This window comes from Petaurus breviceps, unplaced genomic scaffold, assembly GCF_028583685.1.
Source record: "Petaurus breviceps papuanus isolate PSGF00001 unplaced genomic scaffold, PetGlider_PUasm1.0 79, whole genome shotgun sequence".
In the NCBI taxonomy this organism is placed as follows: domain Eukaryota; kingdom Metazoa; phylum Chordata; class Mammalia; order Diprotodontia; family Petauridae; genus Petaurus; species Petaurus breviceps.
Genome location: NW_027186523.1, coordinates 8039702 through 8060921, shown reverse-complemented (window position 1 = coordinate 8060921; position 21220 = coordinate 8039702). Strand labels below are relative to the sequence as shown.

Genomic DNA, 21220 nt, shown 5'->3' with positions numbered 1-21220 from the left:
GTCACCTTGTACAACCCTTCTGCAATCCCACTCCTATCTACTTACCTCTCTAAGCTTTTCTTCCTCTCTTCTTCGAATAATGTTCATTCCAGCTGTATCAGGCTACTTATTGTGCCTTAGACATATCCCCAAACATCTTACCTATGTGGCATCATTCACTTCATCCTTGACTCATAGAAATCCTCTCCCACCTTCTGAGGCTAAACCTAAATGCCTTCTCTTCAATTAATCTTTCCTCTCTTCTTTGAATTCTCACAGCACACTGTACCTCTTTTAGGCATTTATCACATTTTGCTTTATGTTAAGCAGCACCACTGAGTGGTAATGCAGAATGTACTTTCATTTCTGTTCCCTCCTTTCTTCTGGAAGGGGCAGAGTGGAATCTCACCTGTGCCTTGCCTATATTACCTTTGTTGTTATTGTTCAGTTGTGTCTGACTCTTCATGACCGTATTTGGGGGTTTTTGGAAAAGATACTGGAATGGTTTGTCAGTAACTTCTCCAGCTTACTTTTCAAATGGGAAAACTGAGGCAAACAGGGTTAAGTGACTTGCCTGGGGTGACACAGTGGCAGAGGCTGAATTTGAACTCAGGTCTTTATGACTCTAGGCCTGGCACTCTATCCATTGTACCACCTAGATGTCCTTACCTACCCTTACATATCTTACCTATGCCTTTCCCATTTCCACCAGGTTCTCTTTCCTTTCTCACATCAGAGGCTGATTGTTTAATGAGTCATACTCATTACAACCTCTGGTCCATACAGTCTCTTTTTCTGCTGTTTGATGAATTTTTGTATCAGATGAAATGTAATAGTACAATCACAATAGCTCAGAGCCCCCAGTTTAAAAAAAAAAAAAACCTAACCTGCAGATAGAGGTTTGGCTCTGTTATACTTTAAAATTTTGTATATCTCTGGCTAATCTCTAGTATTTTTATGTTTGAGGTAATATCAGGGCTCAGGAAACATTGAGGTAAACAAAGTGAGCAGAATATATCATATCGTATTACTGAACAGTCACAGAGAGGGGAAGTTGGGGGAAAAGCAAAACTTGCTAAGAATATCCCTGGACCTTTAAGTAGTAGCCTGAATCCTCTCTTCTGGGATGCTTACAGGGCCTTGTGTCCCACCTCTATTTCTCCCTTTTCTGACAGCTCAGGATTCTTTTCATTTTCTACTTTAAATCGTTATCACTCTGCTGGCAAATCTTTCTAGCTCAGCTCATTAAGGACTGTGGATATTGTTCCCTGCTGCTGCTAGTCTTCAGTGCTTACTATCCCCTTTCCTTCCTCTCTGTTTGTCTCTTGAAGACTGTGTGTGTCCCTTTAGTACTGTAAGGCATGACTCAGATCTCTCTTCATTTCAAAGATCAGCAGTCCTAAGTCTCTCTCAGGGTTGAGAATGGATGCTTTTCCCTCCACAAATGCCAGAATTCCTATCAGTTCACAAAGTCGTGTGTATATATATCGGAATGCATATATATAAACACATATACACATGCATAATATCTTATAAGTTATTTGTAAATATTTATAATATGTAATAATTGTTTATGTCTTTTTCCCTTATTAAATTATAATATGTTCTAGAGTAGGGACCACATATTTTTATCTTTATATTCCTCTCAGAACCTGGCATGATGGCTTATATATAGAGAAAGCTTAATAAATGTTTGAATTGAACTGAATGTCTGTAAAACTTGGTCTCTCTCTGTAAGGTTACAGTGAGTTGTAAGAGGGTTTTAGTACTCACAGTATTGTGGTCCAATCAGCAGCCACCCTTAGTGAGTACAGCAGGACGTGACTGAACACTAAACTTGGCCTCTGGTATTGAGAGGAAAAACAAGCCACTCTTTCCTCTCAGGCTTAGGGAGGAGAAAGCAGGCAACTGCAATTAAAAATAAATACTATTGAAAGTGAAATTAAAGATTTTTCTAGGTCTGGCATTATAAGCTGCAAAATCTTTTAACATCCCTTGGGTCAGCTCACAGTGAGTATTGCTGATGGCTGAATTAAATTTATAAAGAGCCAGAGGGAAGATGATAAAACAATCTTTGGATGGAATTTTGAACAATAAGGTACAACAGTCATTGAATCCAGTTCAAAAGCTTTTAAAGATGCCATACGTCTTACTTCATTCTCTAAAACCAACCTTGATTTCTATACTCCTACTTCCAAAAATCAGATTTTAACAGATTTGGAATGCCCAGTTTGGAATTTCCCAACATAAATAGATACTCATTCATTGGTATCTCATTCATTCAGCTAAATAAATATGAGGTATTGTTCATGTAGCAATAGTTTATGCATGCTCAGCAACTTCTGTCCCAGGAGAAATAGAGAGAAAGTGCTTTATAATAATTCCAGGTTCTTGAGGGATATTTTGCCTCTATTAAGAGTCTGATCCAAAGATGATGATAAATCATATTTATGTAATGCTTTGTTTAGAATCTTATAAACACAAATATCGTCCATATGAAATTTTCCACTGTTACTCACCTGAATCAGTAGGGTTAAAATTATTTGGTCTCATTTACTTCCTTAACTGATGAATATTGGTCACTGAATGACATCAATGTGGATTAAATTCTAGCTTGTAGGGAATCATATAATTCAGAAAGAATATTAGAAATCACATAGTCCTACCTCATCATCTTACAGACCAGGGGTTTACGGATGTCTAGATTATTAGGGGAAGATAATTGCACCTGAAGTTGAAATTTGGAGAAAGATTTGGGTTTTTCTCTTGTGGCTCCTCCATCCACAAAATTTTCTTTGCTATATTTCATTGTTCTTTTATAAAATGAGAACCACATAGTGGGACAAATGAGATTCTGATTAATTAATGAGCTCTCTTGATCGTGACCATAAGTATTTCATTCTCAGTAGTGATTTTAATTGAGTAATTGATTATGAATTTAGTTCATATTAATGAATACATTATTCATCAGTGATGATCTAAGACACCTATTTCTTCCTGGAACGTTGGCATTTATACTGATGACTACTCCTTACTATTTAATATGTCAGACAACTGAATTCTCTATTCCATTGAGTAGTTGAGTTGGAAGGAAGCCAGAGTTTCTAATAATAACAGCTAATATTTTATAGCACTTTAAAATTTGTACCATGCTTTACAAATATCACCTTGTTTTGTCCTCATTAACCCTGGGAGGTAAGTGCTATTATTATTCCCATTTTTCAGATGAGGAAACTGAGGTAGCTGGAGGTAAGTGACTTTCCCAGGATCACATAGCTAGTAAGTGTTACAAGATGCTTTGGCCTGTGCCCCTAAATCAATACACATTTGTTTTGCTCAGATTAGGAAATGTAGTGGAGGTCTCTTCAGGGACACACTGTATGTCTGCCCTCCAAAATGGTACCAATGGTAAGAATACTCCACTTGATAGAAATTGCTGTCACAGGAAACAGTATAAAGAACTTAGAGTGTCTATATACTGATGACAATTTTTAGCCTTCCACCATCTGATCAAGACCAATGAAAAGATATGCCTTATATCCTTTAAGGTATTTTTAAAAAATTATTTCTTATGAAAAATTAGGATTTTAGTTGGGACTTAAAGGAAGCCAGGGAAGTTGGTAGGCGGGGCTGAGGAGGGAGAGCATTCCAGACCTGGAGGACAGCCAGAGAAAATGCCCAGGATTCATCATCTCTACTGAATGTAGAGCAAACAGCATGTTGGTAAGTAAATTATTTACTGGAAACTTTTTGTTCATTCAGTTTTTTATTTCACTTTTCCTAATAGCTTATTATTATGGAAAAAGAAGGAAGATTGTCAAACCTCCAATTGGAGAAAACAATACTGAAATTGGGCCCCCTAAGCCAGCTAGGCGAAGGAAGCGACGGAAATCCATTTTTGTGCAGAAAAAGAGGCGATCCTCCACAGTAGACTTTGCGGCAGGATCAGCAGAGGTGAGTGTCTCTCCAAGAAAAAAGAACCTTATCAGCCTACATTTGATAAATGTGATTGAGAGGATTGCTACTGCTATGTACATTTGCTAGGTGTGATTGTTTCATTAAAGAAAGGATGGGGGCGGCTAGGTGACACAGTGACTAAAACGCCAGCCCTGGAGTCAGGAGGACCTGAGTTCAAATGTGGTCTCAGACACTTAACACACACACACACACACACACACACACACACACACACACACACACACACACAGCCGTGTGACCTTGGGCAAGTCACTTAACCCCAATTGCCCTCCAAAAAAAAAAAGAAAGAATGTTGTCTGTTACGCACAGATAGCCATAGGTCATGGAGGTGGCACAGATTATTAGAATATGATGGGTACTTGGTACTTGCAGTCCATGCAGGTTAGTAAAGTGCAGCATCTCTATTGGAGATAGGGTTAAAAATCTTGCTGAGTGTGAGAAGAGCAGCGGTGATGAAAATTCAGTTTTTCATGCATCCTTAGCCTTCTGTCCCATGCTAGCCACAAAGTTCTCTCTTTGTGTCAGGAGAGTGAAGAGGAGGATGCGGATGCCATGGAAGAGGACACGGGGAGCGAGGAAACCAGCTCGGAGCTTCGGGATGACCAGACGGACACTTCCTCAGCCGATGTCCCCTCTGCCCGTCCCCGGAGAGCCGTCACATTACGGAGCAGCACAGAATTAGACCGACCCCCTCCAGTGGAAAGAGCCAGGAGAAGCCGTAAAGCACAGACGTTCTCCTGTGCCGAAGGAGAAAAGGGCACCCAAGTCAAGCAGGAGAGGACAGAGGTGAAGTAGTATCCCCCAGGGTAGGCATGGAGAAACCTTTTCTAAAAGAGTGCTCACTCTTTGGCCTGGAGAAGAGGAGGTTGAGGGAGGACGGGATAGCGGTCAGCGAGTATATGACGGGCTGATGAGCACCACAGAGCCCCATGTGGCAGATTTAGAGGCAGTAGTTGGAAGGAACAGAGAGGCAGGTTTCATTTCCATGTAAAGGAAAAAATCAAAGCAATTGGAGATTTCCAGAAGTAGACTGGGCTGCCTTAGAGGGAGGGGGTCTTCGGAAGGATGCTGCTTGTCAGGGATGCTACAGAGAGGATTCCTGTTCCAAGTACAGGCTTGATTAGATGACCCCTGAAGTCCTTTCAAAGAATAGGATTATGTTAGGAGGTTTGGAACATCACCACAAGTGAGAGGAAAGAGTCACAGGCCTTCCTTTGAGGCTTTGAAAATGGAAGAGACCCCATTAGTCTGTAGTGGGTTAGATGTCCCAAACACCCTTTGACTCTGGGGTGACAGAATTTTTTTCTGGCCCCATTTCGATATTTTTGTTTGTGACCTCCTCGTATTGGGTTCTCTTTTTGTATACAGAATTCTCTAAGTGGTGTTGTATGCCTCCCCTGGACATATTTCAGGGAAGTGGGATATCAGACTTCAGAACAAGCACTGAACAGGAGTGAGGGCATGACACTATTTGCCGTTGTCTGCACTTGCCGTGGCTTCTGCCGCCATCAACTAGCAAATCATCAATCTTCTTTGTGCCAGAATTTGCTTATTTATGTAGTAAAGCTAAAATTTCTTGCCTCTTTATTAATGTATGCTACATTAAATAGCCCATGTGTATGCTTTTTTTGCTCCTGTGTCATACGCTGAAAACATCAATCCCTAAAGGCACGATGCTGACCCTAGTTATGATAATGTATTTAAGTAAATTGCTCAATTAAACTTTCTGGCTCTACGGGCTGGAGATAGTTAATGTAGCTTCCAAAGGTACCTTACATACTACCAGTGCCTTATATTTGGGAGGGTTTGGCTCAGTGGTTTTCAGAATTAAGGAAGAGCATTGCCGCAAATATTTATCATTTCCTTTTACTCTTTTTCACCTTTGGATTCCTGTAGGAAGTAAAACATGAAGAGGAAGAGAAACTTGTTCTGGAGAGTAACCCATTAGAATGGAGCGTGACAGATGTTGTAAGGTTCATTAAACTGACAGATTGTGCCCCCTTGGCCAAAATATTTCAGGAGCAGGTACGCTACCTTTTTTTTCTTACTCGATACAGGAGATGCTTATTAAACTTTTTAAAAATTTAATTTAATCTTATTTGACCCATTTGTCAAGTATGTTTTAGTTGGAATTATTACTCAAGTGTGAGTTGGGCAAGGCTGACTCCTGAGGCCTGTGTCCAACTCAGACTCATTTCATGAGTCTTTATTTCCTTCTCCTGCCAACATGGACTGTGATATTGCTGCAACTTTTAGTGACTTATTAGTTCATTGCAGAAAGTGTGAGTACGGTATCTGTGAGGGCCTTGCCAAGAAGTTGTAATAACATCTTTGAAGATGGGCATTTTCTCAGCATTTCAACAGAAGAATCCTAGAAGTTTAGGGCTAGAAAGTACCTTTTCATTTTATAGATGCAAAAAATGAGACCCACACTTTTCTTAATTTGTTATATTTATAGCATTTTCCCTTCTAGTCCCTTAAAATTATATCTTAAGGTTTTGCTAGTTTACCCCCAGAGAAAATAAGGAAATTTGCCTTCCTTGAAGGCATTTTTTTTATTACCACCCATGACTGACTTGCTAGCCTTATGTAAATGTTCAAATTTAAGCAAATGAATGTTTCCTTCCACAGTATATGCTCAATATAGCACATTATCTGTATTTTCACAATTTTTAATCACAGCATAATTTTCCCCAATATAAAAAGTAACTTTTACTTAAGTTTTCACTTTTAAAAAATACTTCATGTGTGTTTGTAAGATGAATAAAAGCACATTTTTAATTGTCCTTATAGAAGTAAATCAGAAAAAGGTCATTATGTCTCTGATTTGTGAGTATGGACATTTAAACAGTAAAGGGGGAAAAAGCTATCAAATTTTTGAGAGATTTGTGAGTGTCATGTTCTCAAGGACACCATAAAATGGTAGTCTGTTCTTCTCTCTACCAGTGGGAAAAGTTCCATGGTTACATAAAGAGTCCCACCATTAGACTAGGAAAATCCAGGAATGAATGGGACATGAAATTTATTAGCCTATTCCTTCTTGTCCATGGTGAGGGCAGTTTTGTTATTGTGTTGAGTTTTTTTAAGTAGGAAAAAAATGTTGTGTTTTTTTTTCCCCTTCCCCTCATATTTTCAATTTTGAACAAAATGAGTGTTATTTTAATATGTTTAATTTAGCAGCTGGATATTGAAGCATCCATTTCTTGTTTTCATCTTAGTTTCTGCTCATTTTTTTTTTTGGAGGGCGATTGGGGTTAAGTGACTGGCCCAAAGTCACACGGCTAGTAAGTGTGTCAAGCGTCTGAAGCTGGATTTGAACTCAGGTCCTCCTGACTCTAGGGCCGGTGCTCTATTCACTGTGCCACTTAGCTGCCCTGCTGCTCAGTTTTCTACGAGTTGTAAATCAGTACAGAGTTATTAGTTCCCAGCCCTTCACCTAATCTGGAAAGCAGTCATTGACTTTGCAGTTTTATCAATGGCATTCTGCCCGAGTAGTAAATGTTTCTTCTTCTTTAAGTGCTATAGGGTGGATATAGAATTTCGGGAAATAGTATAGATGGTACTTGTTTTGATACTGATAACCCTGATGCATGCTTTAAACAAGATTGAGTCTGCCATACTTGGTTTACTATTAAAAAATCAGGCTCTGACATCAGGTTTTTGTTGATTATATTTTCTTACTCTTCTGCCTGGAATATTCTACACCAGTAGAAATGTTTAGTGTCTGTCTGTTACAGAAGCCCAAGTTTCAAAATCAAGGGCTCTTAATTTGGTGTTCATAGCTACATTTCAAAGGGATTCATGAACTTTGATGGTAAAAAAAAAAAAGGACATTTTTATTTTCACTAATCATTAACCTTTAATTGAAATGTAGTATTTCCTTAAATTATGAATTAAAATCCAAGGATTATTGGGTATATAGGCTTCGTTCACCTGACTGCCAAAGGGATGCAAGACACACAAGAAAAGTAAAGAATACATCTAAATGTAGTCTACTTTGTGAAATTTGGAGCATGGAAATGGAATAGAAAGTTTTGAAGTTTACTAGGCTAATCACATAAAACTGAGTTCTAGGATCCTGACTTAAGAGACCTTAGGGAATAGTAACTCCATCATGATTTATAAACTCAAACCCACATCCTCTGATTCCAAATTCAGGGTTCCTTTCTGCTTTGCTACATTGTCTTTATTCTTGTCCCAATTCTACTTTCAGGGCCATTACTCACTGGGTTCTATGGATTTCCGTTTCTTCCCTCATGTGGCCCTTCCAGCTTGTTAAAAAAAACTTGGGTCCATTTACTGACAGTTGAGAATATTAGGGGTTTTCTCCCACTGAAATGGGAAGATAAAATAACTTTAAGGGATGGTATGTTTATTCATATTTAGAATCAAGTTTAATATTAAGCATTTTGCTTATCATAGTAGAAAGCTGTTACCTACTGAGCTTTTAATGTAAGTGGGCAATTTGACCCTTTTTTTTGTTCAATTAGATCTTTAATTACCTTACTTAACTAATTAGCTAGCATTAAGGCAAAGACATTTATCGGACTAAACACTAAGACCTTGATTTTACTGAGGCTTCCAACTGGTGGCCCTCAGATATTTTAAATGAAGCATATGATATCTCCCTAGGCCCTAGTAGACATCACAGTTTTAAAAGTAGAATAGTCATACTCATTTATAGTTCTTGATAGTATAAACTGACAAATTGTTATAAACAAAAAAGAAGCATTTGCAAGAATTGCATATTTTCTTTTTCGTTCTTAATGGTCATGCATATCATTTCATACTCCAAACATGTATATTTATATACCGACCTTTCAGAAAAGCTAAAATAGCTTAATCCTGGGAGGTCCATTTTCCAATATATTTTAATAAGAAAGATTTTTTGACAGGAAAGTTAGCTGAATATCTGATATTTAAAAGGGGAGAAGGGAGCAATTTCTACACCCTCTATTCAACTATATACTAATAATTGATGTTCAGCAGCCTTGCCCTAAGCTCTTGCGAGGCACTGAATCGTCTTCTGAATCCAAGATTACATTTCATTTAGGTCAAGCCACAAGCCATTTAGTAAGTATGTATAGTGCACCAGGAGTTGTGCTAATAACTGTTGGAGATACAAAAAGGTCCCTGCCCTCAAGGAGGTCACATTCCAGTGACAAAAATAATTATGTATACATTAGATATATTCAGGTAGAAGGATCAGATTCAGCAGTAGATTAGATATGTGGGATGAATGAGAAGTGAGGAATTGAGAATGACACGAAGATTACAAGCCTAGGTGATGGGAAAGATGGTGATTCCCTTTGACAGTAATAGGGGAGTTTGGAGGAGGGAACTGTCAGATCATTTTTAAGTTTTCCATTCTTAGCATCTAAGGGTAGTAGGCAGAGTAGACTCATAACAGAGATATAGCACGGGCACATGGGAAACATAATAAATCAGGAGGTTCAGCGGACAGAGTACTGGACCTGGAGTCTGGAAGACTCAGAGACTTAGTAAGTGTGTGACCCAGGAACAGTAAATTAACCTGTCTGCCTCATTTTCCTTATCTGTAAAACGCAGATAATAATAACATCTATTTTTAAGGTTTGTTGTGAGGATAAAATGAGATAGATTTTTAAAGTGGTAAATAAATGCACACCTATTATTAATGATATTAATAACACAAATAATAAATTTTTTGTCATATTTGCTTTGAGGGCTACTACTGGAGATATACGTTAGCCAACCCAGTTGTCATATATTTGCAAATGAAGTCAGGTGACACAGGTTGATGACATCATTAAATTACTATATAACCTTTTGTGGATAACTTTAGCTATCTGCTACACCCTAATAGGCATGTTCTGAAAATAAAATCAGATACTACAATTGCAAATATGCATTATAAGACACAATGTAAAGAAGACATTGAAGTTTCCAAGGATTTAAACTTATCGGGTTTGGATTTGGACTCGGTTTGTAATTTATCATCACAAATGCGGTCATATTTGAGTCATAGAAATGACTAGACCAGCCCCTTTATTTTACAGATGAACTGGCACAATCATTCCCTGAGGTCCCTTACAGCTGGAACAATCTATGACAACTCTGTATCTTTAGTGTTAGGATAGTGACTTCTTGATACATGTCATGCCTAGTGTTTGTCAACAATCAGAAAAATTAATAGATAGCACTGCTATCAACATATGTATACTCAGCGTTCTGGTTTGTTTATAAATCTGACCATTTTCATTATTACAGTGTGTTAGCCCATAAAGATGACAGTTTGGAGCTAGACCCAGTGATAAATAAATGATTCTTGTGTTTGGTCTTTTGTTCCCAAGGTTGTTTTAAACTCCATTTTGTACTAAGGATTCTGATCAGCTAAATTTAAGTCAGTTAAATTCTCAGACCATTACTCTGAATTCAGAAGTCTTCACACAGGCAAAATAAACTAATATCTTCCTGTTTATTGGTGGACATGAGCCACATCTTATATGTTAATTGAACTTGCATGATTATAACTTAGATCAGCGGTGGGGAACCTGTAGCCTCGAGGCTACATGTAGCCCTCTAGGTCCTCAAGAGTGGTCCTTTGAATCCACACTTCACAGTGCAAATCTTTATTAAAGGGATTTATTCTGTGAAGTTTGGATTCAAAGGGCCGCACCTGAGGACTTAGAGGTACACCATGTGGCCATGAGGCTGCAGGCTCCCCACCCCTGCCTTAGATCATGTTACCTCATGCTTGGGATAAGCTTGGAAATTTCAAAAGCTATGAAATTCTAATCACAATTGAATCACTGGTTTTCTCATATTACCAAAGGAGCAACCTAAAATCTCTTTGAGACTTGGTTATGAAGGAACCATGTTTAAAAGATTTTAGCGCCTCTATCTATATTAAGCATTTAAAGGGGGGGGGCAGGGTACGGAATCTGCATTGTGTTTTCCATGAATTGTAGCAGCTTCTTTGCTTGTCAGCTTCATAGTCTGTCTTGACTATAGTCATATCTGCACCAGATAAGTATCATGGGAAGGGAAACTGATACCACCACTTACCAAATCCACATTATGCTTAGATTTTGACATTTGTTCACAACAGAGTCAGTGCTTATCCAGTCAAAGAGTTATCTTAAATTTTTAGCGTTAAAGTTTACCTCTGAATTTCTTTACTCTAAAAGAATCCATATCTTTATCAGTTATTGGGGGGGCATCATATGTGTACTTTAGGCTGGCCCTAACAAAAGTTGTGAATAGGTGAAATGTGTCTTTGGTGTCTTCCTACCTTCCACTGCAACCCTCCCTCTGATTTTTGGTGCCTTCACACCTCTTCTGCCAAGGCCCTTCCTCCTACCTTTAGTCTACCTTGCTTCCAGCTAGCTGCTAATTAATCCTACTTCATCAAATACTTAAGAACACCCCCCCCCAAAAAAATTAAGACCCAAAGGACTGCCTTTCCACGGTGATAATTCAGGCCTTAGCAAGACCTTGGGGCCATCACCAATCCTAGCAGCGACTGCTAGGCCTCCCTTGTGTGTGTCAAGCACATCAGCAGTAGCCAAAGTAGTATCTGCAGAAGATGCAAGTAGCTGAATCAGTGACTTTTTAGGTCTTCCATGACAATTTCCCATGACAAACCTTTTCTGACATCACCTCTTTGGGGGTATTCTTTGTTTCAAGGCACACAAAGGCTATGGAAATTAGAACTTTGCAGCTGATGAATAGGTTAAAATAAGACTTTTTTAGGCTATATCCCTAAATAAAGGTGAAAAATTCAAGCTCAGTCCTCTTGTAATTCCCATTGGATTCAGACTTGCCCAGAGCCCTCTAGACCTTCTCCAAATGAGGAAGTATTCTAACCTGGCCAGGGACCTAGCTTGGTTGGACAACACTGCTCCAGTTGAATTAACCATTCCTTTCCCTAATCCAGAAATTCATAACCTAAAGTCCAGAAACTTTCTCTTTTTAAAGAACGATTTCATTATAATTGGTTTGCTTTGCAAATACTTTTATTTTGTGCACTTAAAAACATTCTTCTTAGAAAAGCCTAGATTTGATCAGATTGCCAAAGGAGTCCTTGATACAAAAGAATTTAAGAACCCATATTCTAACCCTTGTTTTCTTCTGCCAGGATATTGACGGCCAAGCACTTCTACTGTTGACGCTTCCCACAGTGCAGGAGTGCATGGAGCTCAAGCTGGGGCCTGCTATCAAACTTTGCCATCAGATTGAAAGAGTTAAAGTTGCATTCTATGCACAATATGCCAACTAACTTCAACCCTTTCCATCTTGGAAGATTCCTGCATGGGGGCGGGCCATTTGAGGACAGGCTTTCTTCTGCCTGCAGACATTTGAAACTGAAGCACTAAGAAAAATCTCAGTGTGAGAAAGACCCAAACTTCTCAACCAATCTCTGACCCTCTCCTCTGCATTTATTTAATATGTCTGTTTTTAAAGCACACTGAAATACCACAGCAACTGCTTTCTGAGAGCATAGCTTGCTGTTTTCTATTGTGGCATCCCATGATATAGCAAAAGCTTGGGGAACCTTGCTCCCCTTTTCCCACTAAACCCACAGCGACTTCTGATTGAGGTTTCCTACACCTTTTAGGAGAAAGGTTAGGAGTCAGTAGTGTGTTTTTCTTCAGTTATGTGGGATACCTACCAGGCAATTTTTTTAAAAAAAGAACTTCAAATAAGCCTCAAGCAAATTTGCCCTCACTCTTTTCATATTGAAATGTGTGTGATCACATTTTCAAGTGATTTTTGCCATTGCAATTTGATCCTAGTGATCAACACATTTCTATTACATTTGTGACACATGAGTGTTGATAAATATATATTAAAGCAGGATGTGATTATCAAAAAGACCCACTAATCCCTTTAGTTTTGTCAGTGCTCTTACAAAAAGTGTGAGCGCAGGGAAGGAGAGTAGGAATCTAGAAAAAGTCTGCGGAGACACAGTGTTCACAACTCCTAATGAAATGAAGCTTTGTCCCTTTAATTTGTCTGTAACCAGATCAGAGAGGGGGTTCTTATAATTCCCCTAAGGAAGTTGAACTATAGGACAACATATTGAAAGGAATTACTTAAGCATCCCAAAATAAGGAAATGGAACATTTCAGATAAGGTGTTATTTGAGACTTGTGTCACAGACAACCTGAAATTCCTTGGGGTAGAGTTCCACAGTGTGTTACCTATCAGCTTGGCGTAGCTTTATTTTGGTTAAGTAGCCCAGATTTCACAGATCACTTCAACATAATGAGTGGGAGATATAGCAATGATTACCGTAAACCAAAGCCCTCTGCTTTCTACTCACTTGCTGTCCATTCTCTTAATGGCATTATCTGGATAGACAAAACTAGACTCCCATTACCACTACCACCACCACCACCCCCAGTAACACAGTAGCCACAACTCCATCCAGATCCCCAACCTGACCACTTGGAACATTTTGCAGATATTAAGAATTAAGAAGTAGACCAACTATGTAGATCTCTATGTAGCTCCAGGATAAGAGTGCTCTGGGACTAAAAGAATCATCCATGAGATCCAATCAATAACTCAAGCATTCATCAAGACAGGGTAATTTCTTAAAGAATTACCTGTTGGGATTTTAATTGCGATTCTTTAGAAAAATATTTGAAATGAGTGACAAGACCTAAATTACGCAGAAGCAGAGCTCCACAATGATAGCTGCACAACTTCAGTTACTGCCTTATCCAAAATAACTATTTTGATCTTTCCCCACCCAAAATTTGGTCTCAGCACTGGCAGTGTATATAATTATGATCTGGGCTCACTCCTCTGTCCTCCATGGGAATATTTCATTGGTCAAACTTTGTCTGACAAGTCAGATTAGAAATGCTGGCCTTTATTCAGCATTTTGGGACTGGCATAGACAAAAGTGAGGAAGTTACGTGTGTATCTCCTGCTATTGAGATGTGTTTGTCTCAGCCTGAAGTTAGTGTTTACAGCCATGTTATAAACCTTTAACGAATGAACTTTTGTGTAGAGAACCCTGATGGACCATCATGTAGAACAGTGCTTGTTGACATTGTAATGCTAGAAAAATGCCTTGTGATGCATCATTGCTTTGTAGTAGAGTTTTACTGAATTCTCCAAGCTAGTTTTGACCTCCCTTTGGGTCTCCTCCACCTCCTTGGCTCAAAATACTGTTATCACGAAGTTAAACATTGCTGAGAGATTTCAAGAATTCTGGCCTTTTCTCTGTGCAGATTTCTTTATGATCTTTTCTCTCTGGCCTTTTCTAACCATGGCATTTCTGTTTCATTTAAACTCATATGAAGGAGTGAGCCAACTGCACTACATTTTACTTTGAGTATTCATATCAACTTCTCTTGCCCTTTCCAGGAAGTGGCAAGGGATTGGAGATGGAAGGGCAAGACCTCACCATGACCAATGGGTGTGTCAATGCAGCCTGTAAATCAAAGCTGGGCTGGTCTCTATCTGCATGCTCAGCCTTGGTTTGGCACTACATGCCAGTGATTTTCTTTATCCTTATGACTTAACTTTCTCCCCATATTCTCTCTGCCAAACAACAAGAGAGGAATGGGGTGAGTGTATTGTTGACTCAACCTTTGTGTGCATATAGGAGGAGGAAGTAGACACAGTCTCAGAGTCAAGCCCATGACTGGTTTAATTAGATTATCTTCCATTGTGACCATCCTCACAGCTCTTGGGAAAAGCAAATCATTTTAGGACTACAATGTTCAAATAAGTGGGGGATTTTTGAAGCTTTCTTCTCTTTAGTTTGTGATGCTACTGTATAGCACTGGCCCCTTCTCCCCCACCTATTTCAGTGAAATTGCTAATATTTTCCAGAACCTTTGATTATTGAATTCAGTGTGAACACTTTAATTTCCCTAAATTATAACACAACTACCATCACTCCACCCCCCCCCAAAAAAAAAAACCAACCCATACACAAATACATCTTTAGACATGGTTTTTCCCTGTTTCTATTAAATTGAAAAAAGTTCCTGAAGACCAGTTAAATTTTTCCTCTCTACCACTGCTAATTAGAAGGATAGTAAAACTCGAGTCTACCATCATCACCATTCTGGCCATCTCACAAACTTCTAACTAAAGTCTTTTTTTGGCCCCTCTCAAACTAATAGGTATGGTCTCTTTTTAGTCAACTGCCCTCCAAAGAGTGCTTTCACTTTGTTCCTCCACACCATACTTTTGCAAACAAATTCCCCCCAAATACTTTGGTCCTATGTATATTACATAACTCCCTACCCTTAAAACCTGACTTGATTTCCTTCCTGTTCCATACAGAGACAGTCTATGTGACTTAGTAAACAAAGTAAAAGTCATAGACTATGTTGCAGGATTTGGTTTCTCCTCCCTCCCTCTCCGTGTGGACTGTAGCTGTACAAAGGAAGAATTAAGGGAAATGTAATTTTAAGAAAATAATAAATAATGGGAATAATATTGTCATGGTAAAAGATTCTGTACAAGAGAATTCACTAATATTCTTTTACAGAATAAGCTCCCATGGCATATTTAAAACATGATGTGTAGACATAGAGTTTAAAATTTCCTGCTTCTTTTTCTCTCACCACCCTTCCCCCATCCCATCCCCAGACTACACTAGAAAACTTTAATTCTCAGTTGCTCCTCAGTAAGTTATAATGATCCAAGCCTGTGGTGCAGGCTAATACTTAGCTTTAGGAAATGAATCATTTTCTGCCCTTCAAGGATTGAGTAGAATTTCTTAATCTTTCTCTTAGAGCTGTTAGGGTTAAGTCAGGCAGAACACCAAGTCTTGCCTTCATATCTTGTAGCAAACACACCATTCTAATATGTTTTTCCTTAAGCTGCCACATTTTGGAAGCCCTAGGGGCTTTCATATTTTTTTTAAAAGAACAGTTTATATCTGTGTTTATATAACTGAAAATGAAAAAAAACCCAGTGTTTAAAAAACCACTTTGCTGTTATTTGAATTGTTAGAGTCACTTTTTGACGAGACCATGATTTTTTCCTTTTTTGCAAAACTATTAGAGGCTGCAGATATTTGAAGGGACAAGATAAAGCGAGACTTCCATTGTTTCTAGAGAAGAAATCTTTGGAGAAACATAAATATTCTCATTTTCTCTTTGGTGCAATAATAATTCAGAAGCAAATGAAAATTGTAGAGAAGTGGCAACAATGATAATATAAGATGTTCTCATACTAGGAATGTGCAATTTTTCTTATAAGAAAACATGCTCAAAATTAATCTGTCACCCTCCCTTTAAATTAAATAACATTTTCTGTGGTTAAATTCTGCAGACCATGTATTTTCCCACTTTCAACCATCAGAATCATAGTATGCTTTGTGCCCACTAAATATTTTGGTTTGAATCCTAATTAGTCTGGTTTGAACCACTTACTTTACCCAAACATCTTTCTAACACACTAAAAATGCCAACACATGATGCTGCTTTCAGTTCTGGCCAAGTTTTCTCGCATTTGTTCCCTTATTTTAAATGCTACTTAGTATGATTTTCCAAGTTATCTCCATCTAATTTTTCTGAAACTATCAGTGAAAACAGTTTAGGTCAGATAACAGTGAGAATTGTAAGCAGTGCCAAACCTTAACCAGGATTTACAAGGGTCCCATATGGGTGGAAAAGATGTATTGAAGAAAAAAAAACTTGTAGAATGACAATCTTTTGCTAAAAAACAAAATAATAATAATAATTTGTATGCTGGGAAATTGAGACATGAAAAAGGACAGAAAAAATCTCTCATTTATTGTCCGAAAATGGGAAATAGCATGATGTTTAGAAGCATAAACTCTTTCTAGTGGCGAATGTTGAAAGCCCTTTTGCTGTTTTGCATTCCAGTTTGAATAGTTTGTATTGAGATTTGATTCATATGTTGTGTACTTTTTGGTGTGTAAAAGAGAAAATTGATGGTGTTTTTACTTTTGAAATTTGCAGGACAAAGGGCATGTTGTTAGTTTGCTGTAAGATTGTATTCTGTATATATGTTTTCATGTAAATAAATGAAAATCTATATTCAGAGTTATATTTTAATTTTTATTCTAAATGAAAAAAAATCCCCTTTTTACTTGAAAAATTGTAAGCCACATTGTTAATAAAGTAATAATGAATACTATATTCACTGCTTGTGTCTGACCTATATCTGGAAGATGAGTAATGACTGTACTTCTTTCTTTCAAATGACTCATCTCTTCATGATAGTTTTTGTTTTAATACAAAGTACTATGTACAAGTTAAAACAAATATCCAAGAGCCAGAATTCAAGGATGTTAATTTCTTCTGCCAAAGCAAAGTATATGTATGACCTTTCATGATTACATATCAGTTCTGGTCCTGATTTGCCAAGGACATAAAACCTGGAGAAATTGACAGCTCTTTTTGGTGTTGGGTTCATCAGTGTGTATTATCAGATGATTCTATTGCTGCCTATTAACATGGAACTGGAACAAGGGTGAGTTAAGTAAGCATCTGGGTCTAGGGTCTGCTGCCACCACCACCATCAGCTGTCATCAGGTTTGACATTTCACTGTTATTAAGTAAAGAATTTTTATTGGCTTCTGCATTATTGTATGAAAGAGAAAATGAATGTATATTTCCAAAGATTTTTTTTTAGAAACTAGTTATCTTACCAAAGAATGGCAGCCCATTTGGAAGTATATAGGTTTCTAGTAGATAGCAAACTTAAGATAAGCCAAAACCAAAAATTCACCCAGCTTCTCTGAAGTCAGAGCCAATAACCCTAATGATTTTGAATGGTTCCTTGTTTCAATTAGTGCAGGATTTATTGGCCACTTTATATATGAGACACACTGTGTGTGTGTGTGTGTGTGTGTGTATTCCACTGGTTCAACACCTGCCTGCACATCTAATTTATTTCTTGGGTTAATCACTGACCCCTCTCTGTAAGATGGAGATAATGCCTACTTCACTTCATCCTGGTTAGGATTCCTCCTGGTTTCTCTACCAGCACATGGGGATAGTTGTTTTTTTTTTTTAATTTATGTGCTATTACTTTTCATGATTCTATATGACATTTGTCACTAATAGAGTATCCAAATTAGACATTGTATTATTCACTTCATTATGGTTAGGATTAGATAAGGGTACGGATATAAAGAAAGCTAACATGATGTGGCGGTTAAGGAACAGGCTTTGGAGTCAAGAAAATCTGGGTTCTAATGTGACCCCTAAGTCATACTGATTGTATAATTAAGGGGGAAATCAATTTCTCAGGGGTACTAGGAAACTCTCCAAGTCAGTTATAGATACGTTGCTGATCTTCATGAATGAAGGGAATTTCCACACAGGAATTGAAATCTCAGGTCCAGATTATTTCAAAAGGAAAACGCTTTTAAAAATTAAAGCAACTATTTAAATGTGAGGCATCTCCTCCCCCCCCCCCCACTTAGTCCCAAAGGTCTCTTTCCAGTTTGATCAATTATTTAGGTTATCTACCCTACCCACATTCACAAGGCCATTGCCTTTTTTTGTCCTGTATAGTTTGAGTGGACAAAAAGAAAAATCCCTACTGCTACTACTGTTATTTTACCCAAGTTCTGTCTAAGAACATAATCAATGTTTAGTAAGTGATTCAAAGACCACCTAAAATATATGCTTATAAGAACACAGCTTTCACTGAGTATGATGCAGATTGGACATTTTGTCAGTAAAGAGAAAATATAGCCACAGCATAATAGATGGGTTGCAATGATTTATAAGGAAATAATTCCATCAGTGGTGGTGGTTGTTTTTAATGTCAACCAAAGCCAGAGTTAGAACTCATAAAATCATTTTGGCTTTGGTTTGAAGTATGGGGCTCGTCATGCTTCTATGAGAGAAGTGTGTAAAAGATGCTTTAAAAAAAAGCCAAAAACCAAATCACATACATACCAACCTACCCTTCAGGTTAATTTGATGATGTCATTTTGATAATTTCTGGATTATGGTTATTACTGCTATCACCTTAGTGATCTGCGATGTGTGCAACTATATGTCATTTCTTTTTTAAAATTAATTTAATTTTAGTTCTCAGCATTCACTTCCATAAGATTTTAAGTTCTATATTTTTTGTCCTTCCCTCTCCCCTCCCCAAGATGGTTTGCAATCTGATAGAGACTGTACATATACATTCATATTGAACATATTTTCACATTAGTCATGTTGTAAAGAACTATTAGAATCAATGGGAAGAACCACGAGAAAGAAAAAAAAAAAGAGCAAAGCGTATGCTTCAGTCTGCATTCTGACTCCATAGTTCTTTTTCTGGGACAACTGTATGTATGCATATAAAAAGGGTTCTGATGGTATAAAAAAAATCACCAACAGTTTAGATATGCAAATGCTTACATGAGTAGTAATGTTCTAATGGAAAATTAATTTTCCATATAGCCTTTTTGGGGTGATTTTATTGTTAATATTGCTCCTTATTTTATGTTGGTTTTTCTACCAGCAAACAAGAATAGTTTTTTAATTTATGTGCTACTACTTTTCATGATTCTATGCAATGTTTATCATCAATAGAGTATTCAAAATTAGATGTTGCATTATTCACATCACTTCAATATTAGGAAAACTGAAATTCAAATCAGTCAGTAATTCCACGAATATTCAGATAATCCGCATTTCTACCTATCCTTGGTATTATGTGGATTTGATTCAGTCATTTCTTTATTATTTTAAACTGTATTAACTTCTTTATTCATGGATAGCTTGGTGCTTCCTTCTGCCTCTATCTGAATCTTGGGTCACTGATGTCTCACTAAGGACCTATGAATGGAATATATAGCCTTAGAAGAGTGTACCTTATTCAGTAGGAGCAGAGGAGTAATTTTGCTAGTATTATATGTACATGAAGATATATGTTTAATACACATACATATAGATATGGATTTCTGTTCATCTATAACTACGTATCTACATCTGTGTCTGGATGCATGTGTCTGTGTGTGTATGAAAATCCCCAAACCACAGGGTGTGTTTAATGGAGAATATTTTAGTAAATATTAAATAGAGGTAGGAATAAAAACTTTTCATCAGAAAATCTGGGAAACAGATCATAAGCCTGGCACAGAGATGAGATATTGAAATAGTAATGATGGGAATGGGGAGGAGGTGGGGTGAGAGGGGGCTTCAATTATCCAGACATCTGCTGTAGTTCCCTGCCAAAAGCCGAGCAATTAATAATTTTTTGACTTGGCTCTATGATAAGTTAATCCTTCAAAAAGTGGAGAAACCAATAAGGAAAACTTGGATTTTGGACCTTATCCTCAACAAGGAGAAACTGTTTCCTGGGATAGGGACCTTGAGAGTAAGTGAATACATCATCTTAAAATTTGTGATATAATAGGGGAAAACCAGAAGTTGTCTCTTATGTGCTGTAGAATTTTAGGAGATAAAAATTTCAGAGAGTTCCATTGTTGTTTAATGATATGAATAAGAATTAAATACCTACTCCAGTAAGCATCAGGTGCACAAAGCCAAAAAACAAACAAACAAAGCAATCTCTGTCCTTAAGGACCTTACCTTCAAAGAGATGTGCTGGTAAATGTTTAACAACTGGCTGGGGGGTGGGGGCAGGGAGTAGGTATGACAGTTTAATTTACATTCTTAACATTTTCTCTATCACTTCCTTAAAGTTTAGAGTCTAGATAGTCAATGAAACAATGAAAGCCCTGATTTGTAGAGTTTACTGTAAGTGTAAATACACTGAAAATTTAACAATTGTCTCTGGAATCCAATATGAACTGGAATACTATCTTGGTAATAAACCAAGGACAACTGTGTATGGGAAGGGGAGATCAGGTAAAGCCTTGTGCAGATGGGGGCACTGAATCAGAGACTTGAAGGCAACCAGAAAACAGGGAAAAGGGCTGATAAGGAGTTGAAACCCAAGTAGGAATATAGTATAAAAATGTTTGGCTGGGCCAAGATGGTGGAGTAAAAGCAAGAACTTGCTTCAGCTCCCACTCCAACCACTCCAATACCTGTAAAAATGACTAAAATTTTAGATCTACAGAGCCCCCAAAGTGACAGAGAGAAACAAATATCCCACTGAAGACAACCTGGCAGGCTGACAGGAAGGGTCTATCGCAGCAAGCTGGGAATGGAGCACAGTCCCATGTGGGCTGCACTGGCCCAGACCAGCAGTGCTCCAGGCCCAGGGCACAGACCTGCAGCACAGACCTGCCAGAGCAGACTTCAAGAAAGTAAATCACTAGCAGCTGTGGCAGTTTCCAGACTTCTCAACCAATAATGCCAAA

General features: G+C 37.9%; 1 protein-coding gene across 1 annotated transcript in view; it reads left to right on the top strand.

Annotated features, from left to right (window-relative positions):
* Positions 1-17078, top strand: part of LOC138175814 (scm-like with four MBT domains protein 2) — a 305235-nt gene extending 288157 nt beyond the window's left edge. The window contains exons 18-21 of the mRNA XM_069106316.1: positions 3767-3933; positions 4483-4743; positions 5854-5982; positions 12077-17078. Coding sequence (XP_068962417.1) covers positions 3767-3933; positions 4483-4743; positions 5854-5982; positions 12077-12217 — 698 coding nt within the window. The 3' untranslated portion in view covers positions 12218-17078. The remainder of the gene's footprint in view (positions 1-3766; positions 3934-4482; positions 4744-5853; positions 5983-12076) is intronic.
* The last annotated feature ends 4142 nt before the right edge of the window (positions 17079-21220 follow it).